General features: G+C 44.0%; 2 protein-coding genes across 2 annotated transcripts in view; one reads left to right on the top strand and one right to left on the bottom strand.

Moving 5' to 3' along the window:
- Window positions 1-199: 199 nt before the first annotated feature.
- Window positions 200-27461, top strand: part of DDX25 (DEAD-box helicase 25) — a 31268-nt gene continuing 4006 nt past the window's right edge. The window contains exons 1-10 of the mRNA XM_062198459.1: window positions 200-262; window positions 797-863; window positions 1110-1151; window positions 1624-1759; window positions 2445-2537; window positions 2651-2753; window positions 4696-4810; window positions 5590-5767; window positions 24436-24673; window positions 26408-26570. Coding sequence (XP_062054443.1) covers window positions 200-262; window positions 797-863; window positions 1110-1151; window positions 1624-1759; window positions 2445-2537; window positions 2651-2753; window positions 4696-4810; window positions 5590-5767; window positions 24436-24673; window positions 26408-26570 — 1198 coding nt within the window. The remainder of the gene's footprint in view (window positions 263-796; window positions 864-1109; window positions 1152-1623; window positions 1760-2444; window positions 2538-2650; window positions 2754-4695; window positions 4811-5589; window positions 5768-24435; window positions 24674-26407; window positions 26571-27461) is intronic.
- On the bottom strand, window positions 8128-14511 carry LOC133764883 (uncharacterized). Its single transcript, XM_062198501.1, has 3 exons — window positions 14491-14511; window positions 12330-13088; window positions 8128-10745 (listed from the first exon to the last, which is right to left on the bottom strand). Exons 1-3 carry the CDS (start codon window positions 14509-14511, stop codon window positions 8160-8162), a joined length of 3366 nt encoding a protein of 1121 aa, XP_062054485.1. The 3' UTR covers window positions 8128-8159.

The raw sequence follows: 27461 nt of genomic DNA on the forward strand, positions 1-27461 counted from the left end.
CTCCGCGCCAACCCTCAGGCGCCTGCGCGCCGCCCCGCGGGTGGTGGGCGCGGGCGCTTAGGCCTGCCCCCCGAGGAAGCTCATTGGACGCTTAGGCCTGCCCCCCCCGAGGAAGCTCATTGGACGCCGGGTGGGGCCGGGCGCTGCCTCGCGCCTGTGCTGGAAGCACGTGCTGGGGGCGGGAGCAGCGACCGCAGCTATGGCGTCGTTACTTTGGGCAGGCGACGCAGGGGCGGCTGAGAGCGAGCGGCTGAACAGCCACGTAACCGCCACCTGGGGAGGGCCGAAGGATGGGGGCTAGAACAGGGGCTCCCCGAGGAAAAACCGCTGGGGTGGGGAGGGGGAGCCCTGCTCGCGTTTGGAGTGGGGTGTCAAATGGGAGAGGGGAGATGTGGGAAGAGGGCCAAAGGAGACCCCGGGAGAGACAAGACCTTTGGTTTGGAAAGACAAAATGAAGACACCTGGAAACCCAGGGAGGGAAAGCAGCTGGTAGTCCTGACTAGACTGGTTTTCTATTCCCACCTTGACCACTGAGCTGGCTTCCTCCTTCAGTCTGCCGATTTGCCTCTCCTTGGTGGTGGTGTGACCCCCAAGTACCGCCCACACTTAATCTGGCCTGTTCCAGGGGAATTTACCTGGTTAGGATACTTCATATGGGAGACCTGTCCCCTAACATTGCAGAGCAAGCTGTGTGGCAGTGGTCTTCCTGAATCCCCTCCAGCACCTTTGCAGGGGAGCGCTGGGCTGCGTGATGGTTTATTTCCTAATACTGGTTGAAATTTGTGTCTTTCACTAGTTTTCAAACCTCATCCACCCCCGGAAGAACCTTCATGGTGTTAAGAATACTACAGTCCCAGACATAGGTGAGTGCTGTTAGAGTGAATCAGATTGGCTTGAATTGGTTTTAGAAATACTGCTTTCATCATGTCCCTGCCTGTTGAAATACCTTGGTTCTGTTCATTCAAAGCCTTTTCCAGTCATCCTACTTGTGAAATGACTCTTCCTGTCAATGTATGCTCTATGGACAAGAAGAATAATTGGCATACTGCGCCTTACATATCTGTTCAGCCTTTATCTTTACAATTATTGTTTGTCCTTTTTCCTTTTAGATGATTCTATTAACATAGATGAAAATGAAGAAGAAGATGTAGGTAGGAGATTAATTTATTTGCATGTATCATAATACATTCTGTTTTGGTTTATCGTTTTTACAATGTGGATGAATAATACAGTCTCCGTTAGAAAACAGCAGGCTTTGCTTCTGTTTTCTTTATGCATTGGGAATATCAGAAGAAATACCAAATTAAGACTGGGATGTATTTATTTAGAATAAGTTGAAATTGGATATACAGCTAATGGATTGAAATTTCCAGCTGACAAGGAATAATAGGTCTCCTGTAGATGTAGGCTTCCTTGAGGTGTTATAGCAGAACATAAGATGCTAGATCTTCGTTGAAAAAATGAATTTTCGGTGCTATGTCATTCTTTCTAGAACCTTCTTTTATATGACAGATGAGAATAGAGGGAACTGCTTGCCGTTTAACCGTTGAACGGGAGAAGCCAGGTGGTTAGATGGCCATTCAGGAGTCCTGATGTCCTCCACTTTTCTTTTTGCTGTTGTAGTGGATTTGGCAGCTAATTCACTCTTAAACAAGTTAATCCGTCAGTCCTTGGTAGAATCCAGTCACCGAGTTGAAGTCTTACAAAAGGATCCTAGCTCTCCACTCTACTCAGTAAAAACGTTTGAAGAGCTGAGACTGTGAGTATTTTCACTCTTTTAGTATGGGAAAATGCTGGAAAGCACAACCCAGAACAAACTGGCCTGCTGGTAATAAAACCATCCGGGTTTCCTGTGTTTCCTGAAACTCAGTATTAAAATAAAATGCATACATTTTACATGCAATTGAAATATAGCTCAAAGAATGCTAGGGTACCTGAGTTGCCTAGCAAAATAACATGTTTTTGTAGTAAAAGATTTTAGTCTTGCAGTGATAAGGGAGAATTGCTAAAACAGATACAGCCATATTGCTGGTCTCCATACCAGAATTCAGATGCAAGAGCATTAATGACACAAACATCAATGCCATTTGTGAAAAAGAATTAAACAATAAATGTAACATCGTTGTCTGCTTATGCAGAAAATAAGTCTTGAAGAAAACTGGTAGGCTCCTTTTATCAGATGAATTTTTTTCTTTGTTGTCTTGTTCAAAACAAAGTTCAACTTCGGACCCTTACCACTGTGCAAAGCATGGGCTTATAGCATAAGGGTTCAGCAGTAAAGACGTGGTTGTATATGCGCAGGAGTTAAGGTATGAATGATATATTTCTGAATAATTTTAAAGCTCAGTTGCAAAGTGGCTGAGTTTAGAATTCATCTTTCAAGTCTACGTTTCTGAAGCTGCTGAGAAACTATAACTCCAGGTGATTGCCTTTGTTTTTGACAGAAAGGAAGAGTTACTAAAAGGGATCTATGCAATGGGATTTAACAGACCATCCAAAATCCAAGAGATGGCTCTCCCCATGATGCTTGCACATCCGTGAGTTTCCAGGGTAGTGGTATTCCACCTTGGTTATTTTTAGTCTCCTCTTTTCAATTTATTCCTAAGTTCTTGTATTCAGTTTATGTCCAGTGGTCTCCTCTCTTCTGCAGACCCCAGAACCTCATAGCACAGAGCCAGTCTGGAACAGGAAAAACAGCTGCCTTTGTCTTGGCAATGCTAAGTAGAGTTAATGCCTCTGAACTATTCCCACAGGTAAGGAAAGACCAAGGGAAGGATGGGAATCCTTATAACACCAGTGATATGTTGGTAATAAGTGCTGTTACCGAAATTGTGTGGTTACTACAATAATATGATATTTAGAATAGGCATTCTTCCATAAAATCATAGAGCACTGGGCAGCAGAATGGGGCAGGGATGCAGAACACAGACCTCTACAGTGCAACTGGTGCCCATCCTCGCCTTTCCATTTGCTGGCCAAATGTCTCGGGCAAGTTCCTGAATCTCTCTGGGTCTGCTTCCTTGTCTGCAGAGCATCTCAGGAGACACAAGTCACAGCTGATCTATTCACCCTTGAGTCCTAGCAGCATGCCTAACTCGTAGAAATCACTAATTAACATGGCATGCATGAATGACGGGTGAACGGATGCTTATCTCCTAGGATTATCATGCAGACGCAGTGAAACAATGCACGTTTTTAGCACTGTCCTTGCAATACAGTAAGCATGCAGCGATGATCCCATAGAGCTGTAGGGCCAGGAGCTCATCGGGTCCGCCTCGCCGATTCAGCAGAGAAGGAGGCTGATGCTTGGGCTAAGAAGTGTCTTTGCTGAAGTTGCACAGTCAGAGTGACTGAACAAAGACTGTCACCCAGCTCGCGGTTCTCTTAGTCTAGTTTTCACTCGTGAAAAATATCTGATAGTCTGCTCCTCTTTCTCCGAACTTCACTCGCTGACTGATTGACAAGCTGAGTTGAGTTCCTGTCTCCACTGAAATAAATGCTGTGAGGAACACAAGGGCTGTCTCTTGGGCTGACGCTGTGGCGTAGCGGGTAAAGCTGCCGTCTGCAGTGCCGGCATCCTGTATGGGTGCTGGTTCAAGTCCCGGCTGCTCCACTTCTATCCAGCTCTCTGCTATGGCCTGGGAAAGCAGTAGAGGATGGCCAAGTCCTTTGGCCCCTGTACCTGTGCGGGAGACCCGGAAGAAGCTCCTGGCTTCGGATTGGCCCAGTTCCAGCTGTTGTGGTCACCTGGGGAGTGAACCAACAGATGGAAGATGACTCTCTCTCTCTCTCTCTCTCTCTCTCTCTCTCTCTGCCTCTGCCCCTCTGTAACTCTGCCTTTGAAATAAATAAATAAATTTTTAAGGGGGGGCTCTCTTAGTAAGCTGTCCCTATGATTAGCAAGATAAGCTTTGGATGTAAGAGATGAAGATCACACATGGGAAGTCTTGAACATGTTATACAAGGTCAGTGACATTTACATTTGAAGTTTGATAATATCAATAAAAATTCTTCATGGTAAGTCACGCTTGAGCACTTGTTAAGAAGTGTGCAAGCACTTGTTGAGAAGTGTGCGTGGAAAATATTTTTAGCACTCTGATTCCTTCTGTATCACATATCCCTAATGGAAACACATAAATGATTAGATACCACCAGTTTCTTCCATCAACATCTTGTTCCATCAACAGCTACCACCATGGAATAATGAAGAGTTTGGGAGAATATCATACTGAAGGGGAGGGTGGTGGGTGGGTAGGTAGGTAGGTAGAAAATATAGATGGATTGGAGCAAGCAGGGACTGTTGTGGAAAGAGCAGAATGTTCAATAGGCAGGAGGTGATGACGATGGCTCTCAGGCTGTTAACTGTCTTTTCTTCCCTCTCTCATTGATTCACAGCCTTCCTACATCCCATCATCCCCACACCAAACAAGGGTGACCAGTAACCTGTGTTTCCAGATAGTCCTGTAGAGGAAACTACATAAAAGCTAGCTAATTCTCCATGTTTCCACCCCCTCCTCCTCCAGTACTTAGCACTCACTTCAAATGTACTAACTTTTAAAGTGTATCCCATTTAAAACATGCAGCCTAAATCTCCAGTTTCATTTCTGTAGCTCTCACTTTAGAAATTGTCATGTGTTTCAAGTTGGAACAATGGCTGACAGGAACTTTTCTCTTCCTCTCTTTTCTATCTGACAGTGCCTCTGCCTGGCTCCTACTTACGAACTGGCTCTGCAGACTGGTCGTGTGGTTGAGCAGATGGGAAAGTTCTGTGTGGATGTTCAAGTGATGTATGCCATTCGAGGGAATCGAAGTAGGTACCAGTTAGCCAGCTCTGGCTGATTTTTTTAATTGCAGCTTCACCTCTAACAAGCTGGTTATAGAGCGTCTCTACTTTCTCATCAATGTCTCAAAGATGGGAGGTTTTATTCTATGTTCTTTTCTTTGAGACTTGATTGTTTTGTGCAGAAGGCATTTTTTTTTTCCTTTTAGCCTATTACATGCTTATAATTAAGAGAAAAATTTAAAAACCATTAGAAGGTAAAAATTATTCTTCCTTTGCTCCAAACTCCAGTTCCCAACATAGCAGTCTTATTAACAGGCAGGCCTATGTTTTTTGCCAATTGTTTTGAGCTGATCCAGCCATGTAAATGTGTGTGTTTTCATTGAGCATTTACAAAACTTAGAGCGTTTTTCATGCCATTCACTCTTTTGACTAGTTGCACTGTAATTTATCTAATATAACCAACTGATGGACATTTAGGTTGTTTCCTCTTTGGGAAAGGTTTGTAGTTTCTCACAAATTTTCCAGTATTTCTGTAAGACAGTGACATAGCTGCAATGTGACTTTTAAATTACCATGAGTTAGAATCAGATAAATGGGACTATTATGATAAACTTGAAACTTGAGAATTTATCCTAAAACTCTGAAAAAATCATAAACTGCCTTGAGCCTCAGGGTTTGCACTTGGAAAATCATTACAATCTGTGCCTTTGCTTATGAGTTTTGTGCTGTGTCGCCCTGCATTGTGGCCTTTTGGGGTAAGCTGTTTGCATCTGAAGGAAAGCTTAAAGCTCTTTCTTTTCCCCTAGTTCCCAGAGGCTCTGAGGTCACCAAACAGATTGTAATCGGCACTCCCGGCACTGTCTTAGATTGGTGTTTCAAGCGAAAACTGATTGATTTGACTAAGATTCGGGTGTTTGTCCTGGATGAAGCAGATGTGATGATTGATACCCAAGGATTCTCAGATCAGAGTATTCGTATTCAGAGGTAATTCAGATTCGTCCTTTCTTCCTGGCTCTTCTATCCAAGCGAGGAACTTCATTTGTCTGCTGCTTTTAATTGTCTTTACTGCTTAATTCCTCACCACCTCCACCTGTAAAACAAATCTGAGTTTTCCTTGTTTCCTCCAGCTCACGGGGTCTTCTGACTGCTGTAGTTCCCAGCTTCTTCCCCTAATAACCTTGCCTGGACTTGATTTTCACAATGCAGGACTGCAGGTGGAATCTGGATAGTGAGTCTGCACCAGATCTTCCAGCAGTGTTTTCTGTTTTAAGCAAAATTCTAAAGAGGTTTATTAAAACGGTGTAAGAGTATTGTGAGGATACAAAAGATAACTAGATAGAGCAGAGAGCACAGTATACTGGTCTACTCCTGGTTTGTAAATAAATCCTCATTTTCCTAGTCTTCTCTACCAGGATCACCTGAGGGTCTTAAAGTTACAGACTACCAGTCCCAGTCTGACTGACTGAATCAGAGAAATATGGTTTAGGAATCTGTATTGCTGGCTTTTAAGTAATATATGATAAATTCAAATAGTACTGAAAGACTTGTAATGGGATAATAGTAACCCCCTGCCCCACCCCAAGAACCCTTTTCTGATATTAGCATTCAGACCTTTAAATAGTGTGCTACGACTGCTCTTTGCTGATATATAGCCATTGTCTACTTACTTCCAATTACAGTTAGTAGGAATTGAGTTCTTTTAAACCATCAACCACTCCCCATTCCTGTCTCCTGTGTCACCTGTCCATGATTGTATCATAAGAGTTAACAGTTATGTTTTATTAACATTAATAATACTAACAGAGTGTAGGACCCCAAAAATTGGTGTCCTATAGAGAGAGACCCCCAGAAGCACGAATTCCAGTCCAACCGATGCAATAAAAGCAAGAGGAAGTTTATTACATCTGCGCAGATGGGCCAACTCTAAGCACAACAACACTCTCTGGTGCAGTGTGAGAAGAGAGGCGACAATCATCAACCGCACAGCGTATTTAAGATTGAAAACCACAATATTAGCATATCTCCATAGCATGACACAAAGAATCACAAGATAAACCACAGCATGACAAACCATCATAAGATGCATGACAAACTTCCAGGGTGAGGGGACAGAAGACCTTGAGTAGGCATAAACACGGGGTCATCATAACCAAAAACTCAACATAGCTCCTAAAATAATTATCACATGCTCCATTATCTCATAAAAGCATTAGCACATTCATCACATGTTACCAAATCAGCTAGCACAGTCATCACATGTTACAAGGTCAGCTAAAGTCTAGTTATCTTAAACAAAATGCATTTTGCAAGCCAAAGCATTTTGCACAGAAGCAAAATATGCAGTTAGCTCAAGCAACTTCATTTTAACCCTTTCTATCTTAATTTTACATTCCGATTTAACCCCATCCTATCTTAATTTCACATTTCCCCCCTTTTCTTTTGGTCAAATTTTAATCTTAAAATTTAAAGAATTTCTATATATATTCCCTCTATTGTTTCGGTCTCAATATTGAAAAAGTATCCGACCGTACAGTAGGGGACAAATCAGTCGAATTAAAACTTTTAGATGTATTTGCTATCTGGGAGAGTGTCAAGGTCGTGGGTTGGCCCTGGGATTTTATTGTTGTGGCCCCAGGTACAGGCCTTTGGTGGGAAGTCGAGGTTACGACTTCAGTCACAGGCCCTTGTCTAGACAATGTAGGCCATGACCTTTGACCCTCCCATCTCCCCAACATACTGGGACCTTCAATTTGGGGAAGGGCTTCTTCTTTAAGTTGAATTTTAAATAGAAGCCCGGGATTGTAATCAGAAACATAAAACCTTAAGCCCCATATTCTTCCCCTTTTCCAGTCAGTAAGGTTGGCTTTTTTTCCTTTTTCTGTGAAAGAAATATTAAGGGGCATAGAGCAGTTGGGATCTCTCCCAGGAGTAAAGTTACGGTGTACAGTAATCCAATCCCAACTAGAGGAGGGTTTCCAATATATGTGACCAGTGGTCTCACATCCCCAGGCCTTACAGTAGAAAGATTCTGCTCCCCCGCATCGTCCCTTTTCTTTCGTAGACCTGCCATCCTTAGGGCACACATAAAACTCTTGTTGTTGTAACTGGCATCTTTTTATCTCAGACTCGCACCCAAGCCGCACGGAGCCACTAACCAATGCACCAGGGGCAAACGCGACACCATAGGCTGCTAAGTTATCCATTCCCTTTACTAGCTCACATACATCAGGGTGCAAGGCAGGCCACCATGTCCCGGAGGGGGCCACGCGGGTAACGGACCATACGACCTCCGTGGTACCAGATTGCACCTCCCACGTGAGTCTCACCGGGGCATGCGAGTCGCCCATAATAGGGGTAAAAAGAATTGTAAGCAGTACTAAACAGATTTTGAAATTCTTATCTTGAGTGGGTTTTGAGTACGTTGTAGTTTCCATGTTGGTGTCGGCTCGTCGGCAGGGTCGTCGGTCTCTTGTCTCTGTTCAGCTGTCGCCCTCTTGACGTGTGACACGTGTATCCAAGCGGCAATTCCGTCTACCTTTATCGCGGTCGGTGTAGTCAATAATACCGTGTAGGGTCCCTTCCAACGTGGCTCAAGCGTCTTAATCTGGTGTCTGCGGACGTAGACAATGTCCCCAATCTGGAACGAATGCGGGAGCGTAGGGCACTTGGACTGGTATACGGCAGTCAGCTGCTCCCCTATTTGCCTGTGGATGAGCTGTAAAGCTCGGAAGCGGGTCTGTAAAGTAGAGGATGTTGCAAATGAGTCAATACTGGGTCCCAACAAATCTGCTGCGGGTGGAGGGCCTCCGTACAATATTTCATAGGGTGTTAGTCCACATACAGAAGGTGTATTACGAGCCCTAAACAAAGCCATCGGCAGCAGTTCGACCCAGTCTCTAGTGCCAGTCTCCATTGTTAATTTAGTTAAGGTCTCCTTAAGTGTTCTATTCATTCGTTCTACCTGACCTGAACTCTGGGGCCTGTACGCACAATGCAATTTCCAATCAATCCCCAGCACTTTGGTCACCAACTGACTTACCCTGGAGACGAAGGCGGGTCCATTATCCGACCCCAATACCTTAGGCAAGCCAAACCGCGGGAAGATTTCTTCTAATAGCTTCTTAACCACGACTTGTGCTGTCTCCTTCTTCACTGGAAATGCTTCAGGCCAGCCGGAAAAGGTATCTACGAACACTAGAAGGTACTTAATTCCATATCTGCCTGGGCGGACCTCTGTGAAATCTATTTCCCAATTAATTCCAGGTCTAGCCCCCCGTATCCGGACTCCTTCAGGTATTTTAGAACATCTGGGATTTACCTTGGCGCATGGGATGCAGGCCTCTACGGTTTGTTTTACTGCTGCAGGTAGTCCCAATAAAAAATAAGAAATCTCCTCTCTATCCAGTAAGGTCTTTAATTTCTTATACCCTAAATGTGTCCATCTATGTAGATCTTGCACTAATCTTCTAGTTTCTTTTGTGGGTAGCACGACTTTGCCCTGTATTTTCCAGCTTTTAGTGGTCTCGTCGTAAATTCCCCCTAACCTTTGTATGGATGCCTCATCTTGTTCGGTATAATTCCATTCCGGCCCCTGGCTGGGAGAATCTTGCACATTGATGTTTAATGCGCAGCTACCCAAGGCGCTTGTTCTGGCCACCTCATCCGCCATCCGGTTACCCTGTGCCACTGGATCCTCTCCTTTTTGGTGGCCAGGGCAATGTATGATGCTCACCTTCTTTGGCAAGAAGAGGGCCTGTAGGAGATCTAGGATTTCCTGCTTATTTTTAATTTCTCTGCCTGCTGAAGTAAGCAGTCCCCTTCTTTTGTATATTTCACCATGCACATGCGCCGTAGCGAAGGCGTATCGACTATCTGTATAAATGTTTACCCTCTTTCCTTTTGCCTGTTTTAAGGCCTCAGTCAGAGCTACCAACTCAGCTTTTTGTGCTGAAGTGCCTGGTGGTAAGGCAGAGGCCCAAACAACAGTCTTTCCGTCGACCACCGCCGCCCCTGCCCTCCTCTCACCTTGATGGAGGAAGCTGCTGCCATCTGTATACCAGGTGTACTCCGCGTCTGGCAGGGGCTGGTCTGTCAAGTCCTCACGGGCCCCGTAGACTTCAGCCAGTACCTGTTGGCAATTGTGACTGACCTGCGTATGGTCTCCTGGTTCCGGCAGTAGAGTGGCGGGGTTGAGAGAGGCCGTCGTTCCAAACCGGATGCGCTCGGGGTTGAGTAACATTGCTTGGTAATGGGTAATTCTGGCATTTGATAGCCATCGATCAGGTGGCTGACGTATGACCGTCTCAATAGCATGAGACGTCACTACGGTCAGTGGCTGTCCCAGAGTCAGTTTGTCGGAATCTTTCACAATCGTGGCCACCGCCGCTATCATGCGAAGACACGGGGGCCACCCAGAGGCGACACTGTCCAATTTCTTTGAAAAATAGGCCACCGGTCTCTTCCAAGGCCCTAATTTTTGGGTCAAGACTCCCTTTGCAATCCCCCTTCTTTCGTCTATATATAGGATAAAAGGCTTGTTGGGGTCAGGCAGGCTTAGTGCGGGGGCTTCCAAGAGGGCCTTTTTTAGTTGATCGAAGGCCAACTGCTGTTCTTCTCCCCAGATGTAAGGGGAATTATTTTTTGTGAGGGGATATAGGGAAGCCGCAATCTCCGCAAACCCAGGAATCCACAGGCGGCAGAAACCAGCACTTCCCAGAAATTCCCTCAACTGGCGTGGGTTTTTAGGTGGGGGTATAAGCGCCACCGCCTGTTTACGTCCCTCTGTTAGCCACCTCCTGCCCCCTCTCAATTTATAACCCAGGTAAACTACCTGTCGGGCACATATTTGGGCCTTTTTGGCAGAGGCGCGATATCCCAGTTCGCCTAGCTTCTGGAGCAGGGATTCCGTTCCCTGTTTACAGTCCTCTTCGGTTTCTGCTGCCAGGAGTAAATCATCCACATACTGTAAAAGAGTCCATTGAGGGTTACTCACCCTAAAACTTGCCAAGTCATGATGTAAGGCCTCATCGAATAGTGTGGGCGAATTTTTAAATCCTTGTGGGAGTCTGGTCCAAGTCAATTGCCCTGAGAATCCGATCTCCGGGTCCTTCCATTCGAATGCAAACAAAGGTTGGCTCTGGGGGCTCAATCTCAGACAAAAGAAAGCATCTTTTAAATCTAGCACTGTATACCAAGTGCGCGATGGAGGCAAAGTGCTTAGCAAGTTGTACGGATTTGGCACGGTCGGGTGAATGTCTTCGACCCGACGATTTACCTCGCGTAAGTCCTGCACAGGTCGGAAGTCACTGGTGCCTGGTTTCCGTACCGGCAGTAAGGGTGTATTCCAAGGGGATTGGCAGGGTTTTAATATTCCCAAGTCCAGCAATCTCTTAATATGAGGCCGGATTCCATCCTTTGCTTCCTTGGTCATAGGATACTGCCGTACAGATATTGGTTCAGCTGTAGGCTTCACATTTACTATTATAGGTGGCTGCTGAATTGCTAATCCTATCCCTCCGGTCTCTGCCCAAGAACTCGGAAACTTTTCAATCCACTCAGGGGCTAGTGAGGTTTTTATTTTTTCTTTGTCATTGTCATAGAGACGATGTTCATCTCTTAATTGTAAAGTCAATACCTGCAGAAGGCGCCCTCCAGAGTCCGTCACTGAGGCCCCTTCCTTCTGGAAATGAATCTGGGCTCCCACCTTAGATAGCAAATCTCTTCCTAATAATGGATACGGGCAGTCTGGTACTAAAAGAAATGAGTGGGTGACCTGGCCAGTGGCTAGATCTACCTGTCGTTCTGTGGTCCAACGGCACATTTTTCTTCCAGTTGCTCCCTGGACGCAAGAAATTTTTGAGCTAAGGGGGCCAATATTTTTGTTTAAAACAGAGTGCTGAGCTCCGGTATCCACCATAAACGTGACCGGCCTGCCTCCCACTCTCAGGGTTACCCGGGGCTCAGGGGGAGGCTCCTGGCCCTGACCCCCCTAGTAATCGTCCTCTTCCCCTAGGGGAAGAACTGGAATGTCAGTCTCCTTTCTTCTTCTGGTGGTATTCTTGTTTGGACAGTCTCTGGCCCAGTGTCCTCTTTCCTTACAGTACGCACACTGATCTCGTTCTACCCACGGTTTATTTCTGTCTCCCGGGTATTTCTTTGTTTGACCTCTTCCATAACCTGACCTATCCTGCCTATTAGATTCGTTTACTGCGGTGACCAAAATTTTAGCTAGTTCCCTATTTTTCTTTTTGTCTCTCTGATCTTGTTCTTTTTGCATTCTTTCCTCTTTTTCTTCTTTAGTTTCCCTCTTATTAAAGATTCTCTCTGCCTCTTTTAGGAGGTCCTGCAATGTATAACCCTGTAAGCCCTCCAGTCTCTGCAACCGTGCTCGGATATCTGGGGCCGATTGGCCAATGAAAGACATTATTACATCTGACTGCCGGTCAGGAGCCTGGGGGTCAAACGGGGTGTACATCCGGTATCCCTCCATCAATCTTTCTAGAAACCCCGCCGGGGTCTCCTCATTACCCTGAGTTATGGCACGTACCTTAGCCAAATTGGTGGGGCGTCTCCCTGCCCCTCTGAGACCTGTCAGGAGAATCTGGCGATAGAGACGGAGTCGTTCCCTACCGGCTGCCGTACTAAAATCCCAATCTGGTCTGGTCAACGGGAATGCTGCGTCAATCTCGTTTGGCAGTTGAGTAGGTTGACCGTTGTCCCCTGGAACATTTTTTCGAGCTTCCGTGAGAACTCGCTGTCTCTCCTCCGTGGTCAGGAGAGCCTGCAGAAGCTGCTGGCAGTCATCCCAAGTCGGTTGATGGGTCAAAAGAATAGATTCAATTAATCCTGTCAAAGCTTGTGGATCTTGAGAAAAAGGCGGGTTATGGGTTTTCCAATTGTACAAATCTGAGGCTGAAAACGGCCAATATTGCATCTGATTCCCCACCGAGCGAAGTGGGAAAGCCTGTGCCTCCCACTGGCCACCCTCACTCCCCCCTCCCCGACGCAAGCGCAGCCTGGCACCCATGGGGGTTGTACGAGCCGGGGGTTCCTCCCCCCTTTCTCCCTGCGTAGAATCCCCCTGCGTAGAATCTGGGGAAGGTGCCATAGGCTCTCTCGGGAGGGGTGCGTAAGGCGGTGGGGTGTCAAAAAGCAAAAGATCCTCCTGCCCGCCCGGGAGGACCAAGGGTTTCTTCGCCTTGTGGGAATCTAACTCCTTTAATGGGCAAAGGGCCGAGGCAGGGGCAACCAGCGAATTTTGCGCTGGGTCTTCCCACACAAAGATATCAACTGACGGGAGCCCGCTCTGATCCGCGGGTTGCGGTTTTAAAGGTGTTACGGACGGGGGCGGGGCGGGTAAGGCACCCGCCACGACCCGGTCAGCCGGGAGAAAGGGTTTTACCCATTTTGGGGGATATTGTGCCAGGTCTTCCCACACAAAGATATAGGGCACTTGATCCGGGTGCCCTTCCTTGCCTTCTCTGCAGACCTGGCTCTTCACCTGTAAGATAATTCGAGAGTCAAAAGTCCCATCCCGCGGCCACCCGATGTTGAAGGCTGGCCACTCGGACGTACAAAAACTTGTCCAGTTTTTCTTCTGCACTCTCACAGACAAGTTTTGGGCCCGCTCCCGGACCTCTTTCCAATGATCTAAAGTAAGACTCAAAGGTGTAGTTAATTCCTGTCCCATGTTGGAGGGGAAAGGCAAGTGAGGTTAGTATATTAAAACACAGAAAACAACCACAAGACTCACAAATCACAAGACTTCACAAAGACACTGCACACAACACTGGAACGAGACCTGCGCGCCCTAATGAGACGAGACCTGCGCGCAACAAAACTGAAACCAAAACGGGAGTGGCTGCTGCCACCAGCCCTTCTCCCGGGAAAAAACCCTACTGAATCCTAACCAGAGCTTCCGATGAGAGCGAAGCGGCTGCCACCCGCCACGCTCCCCAGGTAAGCTTAGTGATGGGAGCGAAGCGGCTGCCACCCGCCAGGCCCCCCCCAGAATACCGCCAATGGAGCGTCCTCCAAGGGCCTGAGCCAGGGGTCTTGACACGTCTGTCCTTCCTACTACTGGCTCTTTTCAGATACAGGTCCTGCAGGCACAACCTCAGTAAAACATGAACCTCCGGTACGTCAAGCACCCCGGGAAAAAATAAAAAATCAACAAAATCAACAGAACACAAAAGAAAAACACTTAAAACAGCAAAAACTTACCTCCGATTGGAAAATGGAGCGTGGGTCTGGGGTCTCCAAATCCCGGACGAGCCCCCAATGTAGGACCCCAAAAATTGGTGTCCTATAGAGAGAGACCCCCAGAAGCACGAATTCCAGTCCAACCGATGCAATAAAAGCAAGAGGAAGTTTATTACATCTGCGCAGATGGGCCAACTCTAAGCACAACAACACTCTCTGGTGCAGTGTGAGAAGAGAGGCGACAATCATCAACCGCACAGCGTATTTAAGATTGAAAACCACAATATTAGCATATCTCCATAGCATGACACAAAGAATCACAAGATAAACCACAGCATGACAAACCATCATAAGATGCATGACAAACTTCCAGGGTGAGGGGACAGAAGACCTTGAGTAGGCATAAACACGGGGTCATCATAACCAAAAACTCAACATAGCTCCTAAAATAATTATCACATGCTCCATTATCTCATAAAAGCATTAGCACATTCATCACATGTTACCAAATCAGCTAGCACAGTCATCACATGTTACAAGGTCAGCTAAAGTCTAGTTATCTTAAACAAAATGCATTTTGCAAGCCAAAGCATTTTGCACAGAAGCAAAATATGCAGTTAGCTCAAGCAACTTCATTTTAACCCTTTCTATCTTAATTTTACATTCCGATTTAACCCCATCCTATCTTAATTTCACAAGAGTATTAGTATGTTATTCTGTTCACTGCTGGACTGAGCATTGTCATTATATTTTTCTCATACAGATTTTTTTCCCTTAGAGTTAATAATTGCCTTTTTTTTCCATTTGGATAGTTTCACTATATAGAGATCTTTGGTTTTTCATGAGCTATTCCATTATATGTGTCATATGTCAGTGATATTTCCAAATAGTCAATTACATTTTAAAATTCATCAGTTTCTGTTTTTTCTTGGCAATCTGTCAGGCTCCTCTGTCTCCAGCTTTAGTCTGCTCTGACTGCTCTCTAAGGCCTCTTGCACAGCTGCCATCAAGGGTCTTCCTTTGCTCATTTACAGTTTTAAATATTTGCAGGATTCTTTTTCTCGGGTACTTCCTCAGTATACTGGAGTGTATTTTCTGAGGTCCTAAAATAAATGTATATACGGTTCATTACTCAGCCCTCAAGTGCTAGAAATTTTTCATTATATATGTAGATTTGATTTTTTGATTGATAGTTTGTCTTGATAGGAATTCTATGTTGAAAATCTGGGCTGGCACCATGGCTTAACAGGCTAATGCTCCACCTTGCGGCGCCGGCACACCGGGTTCTAGTCCCAGTCGGTGTGCCGGATTCTATCCCGGTTGCCCCTCTTCCAGGCCAGCTCTCTGCTATGGCCCGGGAAGGCAGTGGAGGATGGCCCAAGTCTTTGGGCCCTGCACCCGCAAGGGAGACCAGGAGAAGTACCTGGCTCCTGGCTTCGGATCAGCGCGATGCGCCGGCCGCAGCGGCCATTGGAGGGTGAACCAACAGCAAAAAGGAAGACCTTTCTCTCTCTCTCTCTCACTATCCACTCTGTCAAAAAGAAAAAAAAAAAAAGAAAATCTGAAAACAATTTGATAAAATTTCTTTAGTATAACTTTAATATTTAATGTCCTCAGCTTCTAGTACTATTACTGCCAAAGTTTAGTGTCATCCTAACTTCCAAGCCTTAGAGTCTGACTTGTTTTTGTTTTTGTTTTTTCCCTCTGGAAGCTTTTGGGGTCTTCTTTCTCTGTGGTGTTCTGAAACTTCTCAGTGACATGCTTTGGTTCAGAGCTTTTGTGATTCATTGTACTAGACATTTAGTGCATGCTTTCATTCTCAAAATTTGTGCATGCCAGTTCTGGGAAACTCAAGTTATTTCTTTCTTTAGAGTGACAAACTTTTAAGACTGAGATACAGCACAGCAGACAGAAAGTATATAATATAAAGGATGAGAAGTAATCATACTCACGTGTTATTACTTTAACATTAAATGTAAAAAGGATGTTTATTTGAAATGATATATTCTATACTTTTGTTACATAAATGCTACTATTTAAGCAAAACAATAGTAATATTAATTAGCAGTGATTAGTAGTAATTAAGAGTAGAACTAATTAAACATATCCAAGGAAATATAACAATATTTTACATAAATATTTAATTCTGATAAGCAGTTTAACTCCTTTTAACTCATTATTAGATAATATGTTTTGTAGGCTCTATTACATATTCTTTTTTTAATTTTTATTTATTTTAATTTTTTCGACAGGCAGAGTTAGAGAGAGACAGAGAGAAAGGTCCTCCTTCCATTGGGTCACCCCCCAATGGCTGCTATGGCCGGCCCTGCACCGATCCAAAGCCAGGAGCCAGGTGCTTTCTCTTGGTCTCCCATGCGGGTGCAGGGCTCAAGCACTTGGGCCATCCTCCACTGCCTTCCCCGGGCCACAGCAGAGAGCTGGACTGGAAGAGGAGCAACCGGGACAGAATCTGGTGCCCGAACCGGGACTAGAACCCGGGGTGCCGGCGCCACAGGCGGAGGATTAGCCTAGTGAGCCGCGGTGCCAGTCACTATTACATATTCTTAAGAAACATAAATATACAACTTTTTACAAGAATGTAAATATAATTGAACTAGGGTAGAATTTACCTACCCTTAATTTTAAAAATATTGCTTTCTGTCTCAGAACAGTTGGGTGCTTAAACTTGTTTTCTTTTCTTTTCTAATAATACTTCTCTGAACTTCCTGTAGCCTTCTTTCATGTGGTGATCAAACTAATTACAGTCAAATTTAGTATTCTGACTTGTAGCTCTGCTCTCACTAAGCCCAAGTTGACTAGTATCAGTCCGTTGTGATGACATCTAATAAAAATGTCTAAGTGTGGAATATTTACAATTTTGCTTATTCACAATGGTAGGGTTTTATTTATTTACAATTCTTTCATTTTAGTAAATTTTTCAACTTTATTGTGGTATAATGAGAAAAATCACATGTATTCAGGTATATAACATGGTGGTTTTATTTTCAGTTTATTTTTCTTTCTTTTTTTTTTAAACCTTTTATTTAATGAGTACAGATTTCATAAGTACAGCTTTAGGAGTATAGTGATTCTTCCCACCATACCCACCCTCCCATCCCTTCCTCCTCCTTCCTCTCTCCTTCCCAGTCCCATTCTCCATTAAGATTCATTTTCAATTAACTTTGTACACAAAAGACCAATTCTGTACTAAGTAAAGATTTCAACAATTTTTACCCACACACACACAAAATATAAAAACTGTTTGAGAACAAGTTTTACAGTTAATTCTCATTAAGGACAGAGGTTCTGCATGGGGAATAAGTGCACAGTGACTCCTGTTGTTAATTTAACAATTAACACTCTTATGTATGACTTCAGTAATCACCCAAGGCTCTTATCATAAGCTGCCAAGGCTATGGAAGCCTCTTGAGTTCACAACCTCCATCAGTATTTAGACAAGGCCATCAGCAAAGTGAAAGTTCTCTCCTCCCTTCAGAGAAAGTTACCACCTTCTTTGATGGCCCCTTCTTTCCACTGGGATCTCACTCACAGAGATCCTTCATGTAGGTTGTTTTTTACCACAGTCTCAGCTTTACATGCCTGTAATGCTCTCATGGGCTTTTCAACCAGATCCGAATGACTTAGGGGCTGATTCTGAGGTCAGAGTGCTGTTTAGGTCATTTGTCATTCTGTGAGTCTGCTGTGTTGCCTGCTTCCTATGTTGGATCATTCTCTCCTTTTTAATTCTATCTATTGTTATTACCAGACACTTGATCTTATTTATATGAGTTCTTTAACACTTACTATCTATATGATCAATTTCAAACTTAATATGATCACTTTAACACTTAAGATGACATTATTGGCCAGCGCCACCACAGCTCAATAGGTTAATCCTCCGCCTGCGGCGCCCGCACACCGGGTTCTAGTCCCAGTTGGGGCGCCAGATTCTGTCCCAGTTGTTCCTCTTCCAGTCCAGCTCTCTGCTATGGCCCAGGAATGCAGTGGAGGATGGCCCAAGTGCTTGAGCCCTGCACCCGCATGGGAGACCAGGAGAAGCACCTGGCTCCTGGCTTTGGATCAGCGCAGTGTGCCAGCCGTAGCGCACCAGCCGCAGCAGCCATTTGGGGGGTGAACCAACGGAAAAGGAAGACCTTTCACTCTGTCTCTCTCTCTCTCACTGTTACTCTGCCTGTCCAAAAAAAAAAAAAAAAAGATGGCATTATTACCACCCCACTTAATGGGATTTGGAGTCCCATGCCACCCTGCTTAATGGGATTTGGAGTCCCATGGAAAGTTTTTAACTGTACCCCTAGAAGGAAATCTGTAGGAATGTATGCAGAACTGTACAGATCCTCCCTCTCTCATTCCCACTCTTATTTTCTATTGAGATCTATTTTCAATTGACTTTATACACATACGAATAATTCTGTGTTAAGTAAAGAGTTCAACCAATGGAATTAAGAAGGAAAAAAAAGGAAAAAATAAATTAAAAAAAAAACAAACTATTCCTCAACAGTCAAAACAAAGGCTGTTCAAGTCATTGTTTCTCAAAGTGTCAATTTCAGTTCTACAGGTTTCCTTTTAGGTGCTCTATTAGTTATCACAGATTATGGAGAACATATGGTATTTGTCCCTTTGGGACTGGCTTATTTCACTAAGTATGATGTTTTCCAGATTCATCCATTTTGTTGCAAATGACTGGATTTCATTTTTTTTACTGCTGTGTAGTATTCCCATAATTTCTTTATCCAGTCTTCAGTTGACGGGTATTTAGGTTAATTCCATGTCTTAGCTACTGTGAATTGAGCTGCAATAAACATAGGAGTACAGATAACTATTTCATATGCTGATTTCATTATGTGGGTAAATTCCCAGGAGTGAGATTGCTGGGTCATATGGTAGGTTTATATTCAAATGTCTGAGGTATATATAACATGATGTTTTGACATACATGTATATTGTGAAGTGATTTCCATAGTCAGGCTAATAATTAATATCTATCACCTTACAGTTGCCATGTCATTTTATTTTCTTATGGTGAGGATATTTAAGATCTTTTAGACTTGTGAGAATTTGTTATCACTTTTCAGCCTTTTAGGCTAAGATCAAGTGAAGAATTTGTTTCTAGCTTTTTGGAAACGCCTCTCAACCAAAACAACAGGCTTGTTTTGGTAGACCACCTGTTGGTATGTTGTAAATACCCTTTATTGCTTTTTTCTTTTTTTGAAAGAGAGCAAAAGAGAAAGCTCCCATATGTTGGTTAACTCCCCAAGTACCCACGATGGCCAGAGCCAGGCTTAAGCTGGGAGCCAGGAACTTAATTCAGGTCTCCCATTTAGGTGGCAGGTCCCAGCTACTTGAGCCATCATCTGTCTCCCAAAGTGTGCATCAGCAGGAAGCAGAGCCACCACTGCGACATGGGATGCAGGCATCGCAGCCAGCAGCCTGACCACCTGCAATGTCCATGAGTTGTAAATACTCTGAGGTACATTAAACATCATCACAGGCTAGCCTTCTCTTCCTCAGGGAAAACCGTTTTAAAGCACAGTGGTGATTTAAACTTATGAAATTAAAGGTAAATTCCACGTAAGTTACAATTTCCGTAAACAAATGAACACGTGTTGTTCAACTTCACTGCCCTTTCCTGGGAACCATTTTGTTTGTTTGTTTGTTTTAGTTCTGCAACAGTCTTCTTTTTTTTTTTTTTTTTTTTTCCTTTAAAGTTTATTTATTTGAAAGGCAGAGAGAGAAAGAGGAAGGGGTCTTTGCCCTCTGGTTCACTCCCCAAATGGCCGCAATAGTGAGAGCTGGGCCAGTCTGAAACCAGGAGCTTCTTTTCAGGTCTCCCACGTGGGTGCCAGGGCCCAAGGACTTGGGCCATCTTCTGCTGCTTTCCCAGGCCATAGCAGAGAGCTGGACTGGAAGTGGAGCAGCCAGGACTTGAACCCACATGGGATGCCAGCACTGCAGGCGGCAGTTTTACCTGCTATGTCACATACCAGCACCAGCAGTCTTATTTCTTAAACACTGAGTCCTTTTCTTCGAGTTTTTGGCACACTTTGTATGGTAGCACCAAACAGCTCAGGTTCAGTCGGTCCATCTTTTCTGTTTCTCTGGAATCCTGTGGCCTCTTTACATGTTATCAGCAGTTTTGATAAACACTATGTCATTTCTCTTTTGTTATTTACATTCCTTTTCTCCATTATCATCTTCCATGTATTTCCACATTGGAGAAGATTATTGCTTTTTGTCTCACACTTTGAAAATAAGTCACGGCAGCCAGCAGTTTAAATCTTGTCAATGGCCAGCAGCATTGAGAGTCATTTTACAAGCATGTGCTGAGGAAGCTCTCTCCTTCCATTCCTGTAGTTAAAAATATTAAGTGCTTATATGGTACTGGTTTGTGTCCTGGCTGCTCCACTTTTTTTACCCAGCTCCCTGCTGGAGTGCCTGAGAAAACAGTGGGAGATGGCCCAAGTGCTTGGGCCTTTGCACCCATGTGGGAGAACCAGATGAAGTTCCTGGCTCCTGGCTTCATCCAGGCCCAGCCCTGGTTGTTACAGCCATTTGGGGAGGGAAGAGCTTTCTCTGTATCTCTCCCACTATCTCTCTAATGCTGCCTTTCAAATAAATAAATCTGGTTTTTTTTTTCTAAGTGTTGTGTCAAAGTATGCAGGACATTTAGCTGGCAAGATATTTTCATTTTCTTTGATAAGAACTTTATGACCTGAATGGTATTTGCCAAAAATTTACATTTGTACTGTCTACTGCATATACAGATAATTGAGTTAAGGCTAGTTTGTATTTGGATAAGATATGAAAATCTTTTCTCTCATATTTTCTGTCTTATTAAAACTTCAGGCCGGCGCCGCGGCTCACTAGGCTAATCCTCCGCCTTGCGGCGCCGGCACACCGGGTTCTAGTCCCGGTCGGGGAGCTGGATTCTATCCCAGTTGCCCCTCTTCCAGGCCAGCTCTCTGCTGTGGCCCGGGAGTGCAGTGGAGGATGGTCCAAGTCCTTGGGTCCTGCACCCATGGGAGACCAGGAGAAGCACCTGGCTCCTGCCTTCGGATCAGCACAGCGGCCATTGGAGGGTGAACCAACGGCAAAGGAAGACCTTTCTCTCTCTCTCTCTCTCTCTCACTATCCACTCTGCCTGTCCAAAAAAAAAAAAAAAACAAACTTCATAGAAGTCAATAGGTTGTTTTGAAGCTCCATTTTGCTAATCAAAGTATCTTAAGAGCGAGGAGAATTGTTGTTGTTGCTGCGATTTGAGGTATCAGTCACCATGCTGTTGAAAGCATGATCATTGTTAAGATCTGAAATAGTCAACTTTTGCCAAAATCGCTCAGGTGGGAGAACGTTAGACTAAAGAGCTGACATAATCAGCTCTATACAACAAGAGGTGTGACATCTCATATCAATATTTCTCCATTTGTTCACCCACAAGACATTTTACTTGCAACCTCTGAACTAGGAAATGTTACTTACTCAGTTTCAAGGAGCGATCAAGGGAATGAGAATTTGGAAATGAAAAAAAAAAAAAAAAAAACCTGGTGTTAAATTGGAAATGACATAGAAAATTAATTAATTTTTAAAAAAAATATTATGTAGGATCTCTGTCTTTAATGTGCTGTACACTCTTATTTAATGCTATAACCAGTACTCCAACAGTATTTTTTGTTTTTTTTGTTTTTTTGTTTTTTGTTTTTTTTTCACTTTGTGTTGCTATATGGGGGCAAACTGTTGAAATCGTTACCCAATTTATACTAAACTGATCTTTTGTATATAAAGAGAATTGAAAATGAATCATGATGTGATTGGAAGGGGAGAGGGAGCGGGAAAGGGGAGGGTTGTGGGTGGGAGGGAAGTTTTGGGAGGGGGAAGCCATTGTAACCCATGAGCTGTACTTTGGAAATTTATATTCATTAAATAAAAGTTTAATAAAAAAAAAAAAAAGAAAAGAAAATAATGCATGTCCGCTGTGTGTATGGCCAGCCTAACTTAGCATCCACTGTTTTCAGCTGAGCAGTGGTGTCTTTTGAGAAAGGAAAAAAAAAAAAAAAACCTTTTAGTACTGTACATCTCATCCTGAACTTCTGAGATTGTCTCCAAATATGTTTTTTAAAAAAAAGATTTATTTATTTATTTCAAAAACAGAGTTAGAGGCCGGCGCCGCGGTTCACTAGGCTAATCCTCCGCCTGCGGCGCAGGCACACCAGGTTCTAGTCCCGGTTAGGGCGCCGGTTCTGTCCCGGTTGCTCCTCTTTCAGTCCAGCTCTCTGCTGTGGCCTGGGAAAGGCAGTGGAGGATGGCTCAAATGCTTGGGCCCTGCACCTACATGGGAGACCAGGAGGAAGCACCTGGCTCCTGGCTTCGGATCAGCGCAGTGCGCCGGCCGTAGTGGCCATTTGAGGGGTGACCCACGGAAGGAAGACCTTTCTCTCTGTCTCTCTCTCTTACTGTCTAACTCTGCCTGTAAAAAGAGAGAGAGAGAGACAAGTGGACATTTAGTCTAGTGGTTAAGATACTCACATCCCACATTAAAGTGCCTGGGTTTTTTTGCTGCCTGTGGCTCCTGACTGCAGCTTCCTCCTAATGCAGACCCTTGAAAACAACAGTGATTGCTCCAGTAATTTCATTCTTGCTCCCCACACAGGAGAGCTGGATGGTGGTATTCCTGGCTCCTGCCTTCCACCTGCTCACCCCCAGTCATTTGTCTGCTTTTGGAGAGTGGATCCAGGGGAGGGAATGCTCTTACCCTCTCTCTGTCTCTACCTCTTAAATAAAACTTTCTTAAAACATATGAAAATAATGTTATATTTTATTTAACCCAGTGTTTCAAATTATCATGACAATGAGTAATTAATATAAAAATAATGTAGGTATTTTACATCCTTTTTTACATAAGGCTTCAAAATCCAGTGTATTCTACAGAGCACCCCATGGTTTCCTTTCCTTTGTATAATTTGTGTAAATTTTCTCTTTAGAATGAAAATGAAATGGCCGAGGCTTTGGGATATCAGTCCTGTGCCAGATGAAGGATTGTGACACAGCTGATGGTTCAGAGGCCCCAGCATATAAATGCGGAATTTTTCTAATGTTTTCTAACATGCACCTGCTTTCAGTTCTTTCCTCCCAATTCTGTGGTCTGCAGCTTGCAGATCCCAGGTCTCTGGGTGGTTCTAGGAATAGCCAGCCATCTTTTCACCATCATTCAGCTGTGTAGCACCCATGGGTGCCTTTATTCAGTCTCTTACTTAACACTTCTTTTCATCTCCCAAGAATATGTTAAGATACCTTGTGTACCAGCCTCTCCTCTGTGGTCTTCCTTGTCTTTCACAGATTTACATCTTTTTATCTCTTCATAATCTGATTCGTGGGCAGTTGAGAAGCGCCAGTGTGCCGCAGTCTTGTTACCTGATCAGGTCGTTACTTAAAAAGCCCTTGGATGATCCAGGTCCCAGGGATTTAAAAGTGTTTGGGAATCACTGAACCGCATGATCTCGCCCACCCTTGGTAGAATGAGCAGTTTATTGTTCTAAGTGCTCCGTCTTTAAAAGTGATGATTTCTCTATAGTCTCTCTCATTTGTTTTAAATTTGTTTACAAAAATATACTTAAATTATATAAATTTTAAGTTATACAAGTTTCATATATTTTATCTCCTTTGTTTTAAGAAATTAATTTTTCATTGGTGTATAAAATATGTACAGGAAAATACACACATCACATCCTGAGTGTACCACTGAGTTTATGACAAGTGGCCACGCCCGTGTAGCAGGTGCCCAGGCCGGGGGATGGCATGTGACTTGCCAGTACCCTGCAGGTGTCCTTCAGCCCCTTTCCTATTACTAGCCCCTCATCACCAGGGTAGACCTGCACCCCAACCCCTGGTGCCATACATTCTTTTTGCCTGTTTTTTGAACTTCATGTAAGTTAGCCCTGTGTTCATTATGAGTTCAGTGTTACATTTTAATTTCTTCAGTTTGCTCCCCTTTTATTGATATCTTTTTTATTTCTTCTCCTTCTGAATGAAGTTGCTTGTGGGCTGCTCTTCTTTCTCTCCCAAGACATCTGAGTGTGACACCTCCAGCTGAATGACTTGGCTTGTTTCCTGATCCCCCTTTAGCTGTATGTGAGATTATAACCATAAAGAGCACCCAGGAGTCTGCCTCACCTGTGGAGGAAACCGGCACGAGAAACCTCAGATCCTGTAAAACAGATATTCAAACTTTGCTCTGTGCTCCACATTGCATTTATGTGTTTATACATATGTTGTTGGTGGCAAGAATGTGCAGGACACTTGGCTGTTCCCCTGAGGTCCCCTTGTCCTGGCAGACCGTTGCTCAGGTGGAGCAGGTGCGCATGTAGCAGTAGGCCTGGAGTGCTGGAAGGAGAATGGCAGCTGGCAGCTGTGTGACCGCCGTCTTCTCTTCTCTCCCACAGAGCTTTACCCTCCGAATGTCAGATGCTCCTCTTTTCAGCAACCTTTGAGGACTCAGTGTGGCAGTTTGCTGAACGAATCATTCCTGACCCTAATGTTATCAAGTTGCGTAAAGAGGAGCTGACGCTGAACAACATCCGGCAGTATTATGTGTTATGTGGGAACAGGAAGGACAAGTACCAAGCTCTGTGCAACATTTATGGTGGCATCACCATTGGCCAGGCCATCATCTTCTGTCAGGTAAGTCCTTCTGAGTGTGTCCTTCTCGTGCCCAGATTTCCCTACCTAGGAGCGTGGGGGACGCTAAATGCCATTTCACCAGGCAGCGTGTTCAGCACTTATTTTATGTTAACCTAGTTTAATCTTAAGAGCAGTTCTGAATTGAAACTATCTGTATTTTATGGGTGAAACTTAGAAAGGTTCAGTAATGGAATGGGATCTTTAATATGATCTGAAATAGAGAGACTTCTTATTTTACAGGGACTACTTCTAACACTTCCTCCATTTAGTAGCTTGATGTTGATTGTAGTTTTTACAGACCCTTCTTAAGAATATTACTATATTTTTTAAAGATTTATTTTATTTATTTGAAAGGCAGAGTTACAGAGAGAGACAGAGAGAGATCTTCCATCTGCTTATTCGCTCCCCTAAATGGCCACGATGGCCAGGGCTGGGCCAGACCAAAGCCAAGAGACAGGAGCTTCTTCTGGATCTCTCATATGGGTGCAGGGACCCAAGCACTTGAACCATCTTCTGCTGCTTTCCCAGGTGCATTAGGAGGGAGCTGGATTAGAAGTGGAACAGACAGGACACAAACCAGTGCCCATATGGAATGCCAGTGTCCCAGCTGGTAGCTTTACCCACTGTGCCACAGTGATAGCCCCAAGACTGTTACTGTTAAATCACCCTATTTATATTCTTGGCTATTTGACATTTTTCATGTTCATGTATTTATTTTCTCAATACCATGTGAACATGCTAAGCTTCATGACAGCAGGATCTGACCTTTTGTATTCACCTCCATATCCACTGCACTAGACTAGCACCTGCCCAGCCTACAGACAGCACTGAAAATGTGTTCATAGAATAAAGGAAGCTCAGCTCTAGGAGCAGACGTTGTGGTACAGGAGTTAAGCCAACACTTGGGACACCCTCATCCCATATCAGAGTGACAGTACAAGTCCCAGCCACTCCGCTTCAGATCCAGCTTCCTGCTGATGTGCCTGAGAAAGCAGTAGATGATGACCCAAGTGCTTGGGTCCCTGCTACCTATTTGGGAGACCCAGATAGAGTTGCTGGCTCCTGGATCCTGGTTTTGGTGTGGTCCAGCCCTGGCTGTTGCAGACATTTGGGGAGTGAACCAGTGAATAGAAGATTGCTCTCCCTGTCACTCAGCATTTCCAATTAAAAAGAGAGAAGGAGAGGGAGGGCACAAGGGAGAGATAGGAAAGGAAAAGGAGGGGGAAAGAAAGGAATGAAGGAAAAAAGGAAAGAAGGAAGGCTCTGCCCCTGGCTAGCCATGAAACTTTGGGCAGGTTACTTAATACTTTGAAGCTTTGGAGCATTTTTTTTCCTGTCTTTAAACATATAAAATAAGTAGCTGCTTCATTAAACTGTGGTGAGAATGCACATGGCCCTAACACATTTTTTATTCGGGTGCCCAGCACACATTAGAGTGTCATTATTGTGAGTACATCAAGTCATTTTGTCATTCCAGCACCGTAGATGGAGCATGTTTATCTCCATTTCATTGGTGAGAAAGTCAGAGTTCTGATGAATTGAGAGAACGTAACCCTTAGACACACTGGGAGAGTCCCATGCCTCATTCTAAGGCCAATCGAAGAATGAGGGGGCAGTGAAGCAAAACTCCTCTCAGCCCTCTCCCTCCTCACCCGGGCCCCAGTACATGAGCGTCCCCAGCACAGCCAGGCTCCTAAGTTGGGGCGCTGTGGTGGGTCTTGTGTTTTCACATAGACTCGTCGAAATGCCAAGTGGCTGACGGTGGAGATGATGCAGGATGGCCACCAGGTGTCCTTATTAAGCGGAGAGCTGACCGTGGAGCAGCGGGCTTCCATCATCCAGAGGTTTCGAGATGGGAAAGAGAAGGTTCTTATAACAACCAATGTGTGTGCTCGAGGTGTGTGTGTTTTTAAAACCTGGTGTTGGGATATAATTTTACATTCGAGAAAATGTATTCTTTTCAAGTATATAGATCAATGACTCTTGTCAAACAAACATGGTCATGTAACTATCACCATATTCAAAATATAAAATATTTGTATCTCCCCTAAATTTCTTCATGCTCCTTGCAGTCTCATCCCGTCACTACTGGCAACCACTAATCATATTTTTATTTCTGTATTTTTGTCTCTCCTGCAATGCCACATAAATTAAATCATACAGTACAGTTCTTTGACTCCTTCCACTTAATGTCATGATTTTGAGTTTTATCAATGTTTCCACGTATCAGCATTCATTCCCTTTTTATTGCTAGTAGTAGTCCATTGGTAGTACATTCCCCAGTTAAAGAACATTTGGATTGTTTCCAGTTTTGGGCTATTTTAAATAAAGCTGTGATATAAATTCATGTATGGGTTTTTGTGCAAGCATATGTTTTCATTTCTGTTAGGTAGGTACCTACAAACAAGATTGCTGAGTATGTAAGTATATGTTTGGCTTTATAAGAAACTGAGAAATTTTCCCACAGTGGCTGTATCATTTTGCATTCCCACCAGCAATATAGGAGAGTTCTAGTTGCCCTGTATCCCTGCCAACAATTGGTATTGTCACTCTTACTAATTTAACCATTCTAGCAGATATGTAGTGGTTTGTCATTATGGCTTTTATAGGCATTTCCCTAATAACTAATGGTGTTGAATATCTCTGAGGTGTTTTTAATATTTAATGAGAAAAATCTTTGGGTTTTTTTGAAGCCTTCCCCTACTTTGTTCATCCCTCCTTATGTCCTTTCTTGGACTCCATACTGAAACCATATTTCCTAGTTCATTCTTAGTTCAGCAAATAGAAC

Source organism: Lepus europaeus, chromosome 7 (genome assembly GCF_033115175.1).
Source record: "Lepus europaeus isolate LE1 chromosome 7, mLepTim1.pri, whole genome shotgun sequence".
In the NCBI taxonomy this organism is placed as follows: domain Eukaryota; kingdom Metazoa; phylum Chordata; class Mammalia; order Lagomorpha; family Leporidae; genus Lepus; species Lepus europaeus.

What these genes read in the sequence shown, in the direction of transcription:
- LOC133764883 (XM_062198501.1), bottom strand. Translation starts at nt 14,511, where the DNA reads ATGACTGTGCTAGCTGATTTG. An exon ending in TGACTGTGCTAGCTGATTTG is followed by an intron (nt 13,089 to 14,490) that starts GTAACATGTGAT and finishes CCCGCGGATCAG; the next exon opens with AGCGGGCTCCCGTCAGTTGA. An exon ending in GCCCCACCAATTTGGCTAAG is followed by an intron (nt 10,746 to 12,329) that starts GTACGTGCCATA and finishes ACTCTTTTACAG; the next exon opens with TATGTGGATGATTTACTCCT.